We start from the raw sequence: 6,366 nt of genomic DNA, 5'->3' as shown, positions 1-6,366 counted from the left end.
CCCCCCCCAAGGTTGGGCAACCCTGGGGTTCGAACCCGGGACCTTCTTGCCATGCTTGACAGCACTAACCACTGGGCCACCGTGCCGCCCAACTCACCCTTTTGAACCCGCTCTTGCTCTTGTTGGTTCACAAATGAATCTCGCTCTTGTAAAAACATCTCGGGTGATATTGGTTAACCCTTCTCGTGCTCAACCCGGCAATCTTACGGCTTTTGTTTAGAGCATCGTCGTTCAGAAGGATTTCCAGGAAATGTTACTTGGTCTCGCGGTGGGAAATCGCACAGTACGATTTTCCCAGAACAACGTCTACGATTCGCATTCACCCCGACACGGAAAGTTGCCGGAAGATTCACGGGTCAGGCTGCACGTGTGAAAAGGGTTCAAGAGCGGCTGCAGGTGACAGAGTCCCCCTGAAAGAAAACGATCCAAACAACAGAGAAAATCCGGAAGTGTAAATGATGCCGAATTCGTCTCATAGACAAATAAGCAAATTGTGAACATCAACCTCACTGCCGAGATGAACATTAAGGATATTCTGTTCCCGGTCTCGATGGTTTTCCTTACATCATAATATTTAACAAGGCCACAAACAGCCCTTGTGGTTCGTCAACGCCTTCATCTAAGCTCCTTATGAATGCTGAAAGATGTTTGAGAAACTGTGGAGGCAGCTGTCACTTGCCTCCAGGATTTGCATGGTGGAGGTCTGTACAGGACATAAAGGAGCTCTTTACAGATCTTTCTCATTCAAATTACCCCGTTCCTGTCTCAATACAGGGATTTTCCAGCTGGTCCCTTGCAATGAAACCACCGAGGATGTCTCACAAAACACATCAAGGCTCCAACCCAAACGCTTTAAGTCTCTTTCATCAGATGGATGGATATACAGAGCCAGGTCCATTGTCCCAGAGGCAGTAGATGAAATGGAGGTGGTGATGAAATCACCCTGAGAACTACCCATGATGCTGCCTGGTGATGTCCGCCGATGTTACAGATGATCGCCGCGATGCTGTTTGTGGTGCTGAAGACATGAGCTGCAGCATTCAGGATGTCATCCACAGATTAAAAACAAACACGGAGAAAAAATATGTTCTTACAGATCCTGAACTCCCCTGATCCCCTGAGGTAAAGGCTGAAGACGAGAGAGATGAATCCAGGCTTTCTTCCAATGCATTTTGAATGGGTGCCGGTGGAGTCTGAGGATGCAGCCCGTGTCTCGGAAGGAATCAGGGCATGCAAACATAATGAGCATACCAAAGTAACTAACGTCGGAGCATTGCAATAATAATAATGCTATTTCTCAGTCTCGCGTGAGTTAGATTAATACTCCTGAATGGGAAACGAGAGAGATGATTGGAACTTAATTCTTCCGACAGGTCATTATTAAATTATTTAGAAAATGTTGAAAATACTCACTGTTGACAAGGCTTTTTTGCAACCAATTTCAGTGTCATGTTCAAAGACGTATATGTTGTATATCTGAATTAAACATAAAATACTTGATGCAACATTTGACAATACTTGCAAAAATAACGAAAATCTAATATTGTCAGGCTACTGTTCACTGGTGGAGTCTCCAGCAACTTCTCGTTCATTTTGGCACAGTAAATCTATCTAAACACATGGATCGGGTCATTTCCTTCGGGACGAATCGGGCCACGTTGGCTTTTGTTTCCCATAATCAGTCTTCCGGTTAACCTATGACCCCAAACGTCTGACTCTGACCATGTTCATATCTCCAGCGTCATTAATATTTGAAGTTCAACTTTCACACTTGCAGCCTGGGCGAGATGAAGTTGGATTTAGTCAGCGAGTGTCAGTGTCCTAGCACCTCGAGGCCTGTCCTTGAATGGGCCTGGATTCCCACACCCGCCACCAAGGCAAATGTGACACCTGGCCTCCTCCTCCTCTCAGCCCCCCCCCCCCCCCACAGGTCAGGTTTCTCAGACCAGCCAACTCAGCAGGACAATTAACAGCCAAGCACGCGCGCGCACACACACACAAATTTGTTTTTCTATACTTGTGAGGACCCTCATTAACTAGATTCCTTCTCTAGGCCCCTAACCCCAACCTTAACCTAAACCCAACTTCAACCCTAAAATCAAGCCCAAACCCTAAAATAGACCCTCAACGTCCTCACTCTTACAGATAAAACCTTAAATTGATCCTCACACATATAGCTGAACACACACACACACACACACACACTTAACTGCTGAGTTTTAGACCAATTTTGACTGTGTACAGTGTTAAAACTTTGCCTCAAGCATTTTTTCCTCAATATTGCGAGATTTCATATCCCATTGAATGATCTCTGTGGGAACCAGCGCTCCCTTCTTAACCAGGAGCCTTCTTTGTTGCTGCGCTAACCCTTCCAAACATTCGATTCCGTTATTTCGGCATATGTCCAAATGGCTTATTGCTATAAATGTCTACTCCATAACTTAGTGCTGACAGCATGAATTATAACTCCATGGGCCGCATATCACTTTATTGTCTACCTTTGACCTCCCCCCAGCTGTCTGATAGATGGCGCCCCCATGTGATGGAAGCTGGAACCTCGCTGTAGAAACTATGACGTAACAGGAACAAATTGGTTGTGAAGGGGATCTATCGACGTTACTCCAGAAGTCCTCTTTCCACAACAAACAAGGAACCGGGATCTGATGGCGCCGCATGGAGAGATGCCAAGTGTGGATCGTCAGGCAAGCAGAGTCGATGTAAGACAGACGGTTCTCAGAATTGTATCGTTTATTTTGAACTGCACCGAATGCTAAATGTTCACCTTGTACAAGAAACAAATACAAATACTCACACTAAAAACAAAACATACTGCTGGCTGCCTCTTCTGCTATGGTTGGGACACTAAGTACGAGTTTTGCTATTGCTCTTAACAGAGTACAGGATGCCCCAAAGAACCTGGCCTTCAATAGAACAAAGAAAGTATGAGAGAGAGAGAGAGAGAGAGAGAGAGAGAGAGAGAGAGAGAGAGAGAGAGAGAGAGAGAGAGAGAGAGAGAGAGAGAGAGAGGAGGGGGGGGTGGATCACATGAGGACTAATGGTTATAGGAACATTTAACTAGGCAATACAAATCTAACAGGACTCTTCAAAACTCTTTTTTTTTAAACACCAAAAACATGGGATGCGTCTTGTATATAAAAATACCACAATGGAGAAGATAAGGGAAAAGAGAAAATATCCAGACTACCCAGATCATGAACTTTTTTTTTCTTTTTACCTCGAGACAAAATTTGGGGAATAAACAATATCTGCAAAAAAGTGTTTTCCTGAGTCATTAAGGAATGAAGTGTGCTTTAACCCTTTCCTGTCTGCAGGGCCGTGAAACTGGCCTAACCGTGCCCACTGAGCGAATGAGGGCGTCACAATCTATGTTGTTGTTGTTGCCACCGAATGAAAGGTCATAATTTTGTCCACTGGTCATCATCAATGTCCATTCACCAACAACGAAAAATCCGTGACGTAGTTGTCCTCTTGAAATGTGGCAAGGCCGCGGCGCAGACCACCGCATCTGTGATCAACAATGTTCTCTTGTCGACGGCTCACAAAAGTCCTTTTGTTCTCATTCGCTGATGAATAACACGTAGCCACTCCTTATTATCTAAGGGAACAAATCAGACACAGTCCTCCACTTAAATCCGAACCGAAGGCTCCCTCTCAGTTCACTAAAAACCAGAGTCAGCTGCAGTCGACTACAGTGATTCTCCTCTGACAGCTCATCAATATATCGATAGATCTGAACGATGCTGATTTAATTCATAACAGCTGTGACAATGAGACTCCCGGGCTGAATCAAGCAACAACTTCAATCTCAACAGAGAGGGGGGTAAATAGACATCCTACACACTGTATAAAAGCGTCCCCTGGTGGTATGTAAATGTAACTGACAGCTGCGACCAAACTGTTGGACATCATCGTCAGGAAAGGGTTAAAACTCACTCTAGATTACTATTACTGATGAGCAATCTTGTCTTTTCCTTTTGTCTGATGAATGTTAAATATATATAAGTTGATAATCATTTTCATCTCATTTCAGCCTTTCACACTGACGATTAAAAAGTAAAAGATTTTTTTTTTTCCTAGGGCGTGGTACAGAACAAACTGATAGGAGGCCTAAACAACACGCACTAGTTACATGAGGAGGGTGGTTGAGTGGGTTTTGGGTAGAGGAGGGGTTATGATTATGGGACTGGGGGGGTAGGGGGGTAGGATTCGGGGTGTGAGGTCCAGTAACACATCATGTCAAAGTGTTTCTCTTGTTCTCTCATTGGTGAGTTGGGGTGGGGGGTGGGTGGGGGGGTTGGGACAGAGTCTCGCTGCACGGCCGGCAGGTCTATCCCCAAAGCACTAAAATCACCAAACTCTGCTTTCCAGAGTGAAGGTGACATGTCCCGAAAGAATAAAAAAAAAAACAAAAAAAAAAAAAACAACATAATCAAAGATAAAAGTTGGTACTGAATGCAAAGTGACAGAGAGAGTACAAACTAAAATGTTAAAAGTATAAATCCGCCAGAACAAATCGCCTTGTTCCCGGTTACTGACTGAGTGACAGGCAGCCACTTGTGTTTTCACTGTCTCTTGGTCCCAGTTGGTTGGTTGCTTTTGTCGTTGGTTGGTTGCTTTCGAGTTGTCGACTGGTTAGGGGTTGCCGTTGCCGTTTTAGCTCATCTTGCTGCTATTGCTCGGTGAGGTGCTCTCTGGTCTCACCGTGTTTGGAGGGCTGGTTGGGCGATGGGGCCTGCGAGGGGTGTGTACCAGAGGGCAGGGTGTGAGCGATGGGCACGCCGCCTGGCACCATGCCCTCTAATGCCCCTGGAATGCCACCCGGAGCCACTCCCACCACACCCGGCGGGTACCTGAGGATGGAGAAGGCCACAAGTTTTCATCAAAGGACCATCGGTGAGCGACTCATGGTGGGTGAGTAAACTGTTTATGGATGAGAGACGACAGGGCAGAACCAGTGACTGGGATGAATACCCAAGGTAGCCCACATCCCCAACTCCATAACAGATGGTCTAGTCTCTACCTAAACCTGATATCTAGTGCCACTACATTATAATAACTACGCAATAGACCGGCAAAAACCTTTTCCCATCCATCCATCCATTATCCAAACTGCTTATCCTTACCCGGGGTCGCAGGGATGCTGGAGCCTATCCCAGCAGTCATTGGGCGGCAGGCGGGAAGACACCCTGGACAGGCCGCCAAACCATCACAGGGCCAACACATTCACACCTAGGGCCAATTTAGTATAGCCGATTCACCTGACCTACATGTCTTTGGACTGTGGGAGGAAACCGGAGCACTCGGAGGAAACCCACGCAGACACAGGGAGAACATGCAAACTCCACACAGAGGATGACTCGGGATGACCCACCAAGGTTGGACTACCCCGGGGCTCGAACCCAAACTTTTCCCAAAGGAGTTAAAAAGGATGGTGCAGTTGAGCACTGCTTCATCCAACAGAATTCAACCCATAAGACGGAAACCAAGAAGCATGACTCCATCCACAAACGTGGAAAGAAACCCAGGTGAACGGGGCTGCATCATGCTTGCTTCACTGCACACTCAGCCACCACATTTGCTACCATCTCTACGTCACATCTCGTACAGTAAGTCAGGTGTAGTGTGTCGGGGATTACAGGGGGGGGAAAGGGGTAGGGTGGGGGCACAACATTTGCACACAGCAGATTAGGTGAGAAGGTCTATCCGGGACCACCAGAATGAGGTTGCTGGCCCGGATGGTAGTATTTACCTGCTCCTGATCTAGGCATTAATTTTGTCTTGGGGGACAGCGGTTGTTAGGGCTGGAAGAGTTTGGTTCACTTGGCTGCGTGAGAGAAACACACGGAGGCGGACATGCTGAGATCAGGACGGGCCCAATGACAAAAAGGGACATGGTAGGACGAGAGCTACCGCTGACAGCTACATACCGGACGAACCTCGCGAGGTTTTCTTGTACCGACATCACTCGTGTCCTGAGTGCTGTCGGTGTGGTAAGCTTGGGAGATTCGTCCGGCTCTCAGCACTTAATGCCTACTACTAGAGACGAAGGTGGGCACTAGTGTCTTGGGCGGAGAACTAAACTAATTTGACATGTTAGTCATTTATTCATGATGTTTCTAACCAAGCTACGAGAAACAGATGACACTAAAAAAATACACTTAAAACAGATGATACTTATCCTGATGTAAACGCATTTTTTGGTAAACAACACAACAGCGTTAGACAGGTTGAATAAAGCTATGTCATATACCATAATAATAGATTTTACTCATTGTTATACTGATGGGAAATGAGATGCGATGGCATATGCTGCAAACAACAAGAACACAATTGTCATCATCACAA

At 46.2% G+C, this 6,366-nt stretch overlaps 1 protein-coding gene across 4 annotated transcripts in view; it reads right to left on the bottom strand.

Annotated features, from left to right (window-relative positions):
* Nucleotides 1-2,736: 2,736 nt before the first annotated feature.
* ctbp2l (C-terminal binding protein 2, like) overlaps nt 2,737-6,366 on the bottom strand; it is a 109,712-nt gene continuing 106,082 nt past the window's right edge. For 2 of the 4 annotated variants that reach the window (XM_056296681.1, XM_056296682.1), the window contains exons 10-11: nt 5,771-5,845; nt 4,743-4,871 (exon numbers count right to left, since the gene is read on the bottom strand). In XM_056296681.1, the coding sequence (XP_056152656.1) occupies nt 5,782-5,845 (64 nt within the window). In that variant the 3' untranslated portion in view covers nt 4,743-4,871; nt 5,771-5,781. Of the gene's footprint in view, nt 4,872-5,770; nt 5,846-6,366 lie in introns of all 4 variants that reach the window. The other 2 variants (XM_056296678.1, XM_056296679.1) reach the window with 1 other exon arrangement.

Source organism: Lampris incognitus, chromosome 17, assembly GCF_029633865.1.
Source record: "Lampris incognitus isolate fLamInc1 chromosome 17, fLamInc1.hap2, whole genome shotgun sequence".
Lineage (NCBI taxonomy): Eukaryota > Metazoa > Chordata > Actinopteri > Lampriformes > Lampridae > Lampris > Lampris incognitus.
This window is presented reverse-complemented; position numbering and strand designations above follow the sequence as displayed.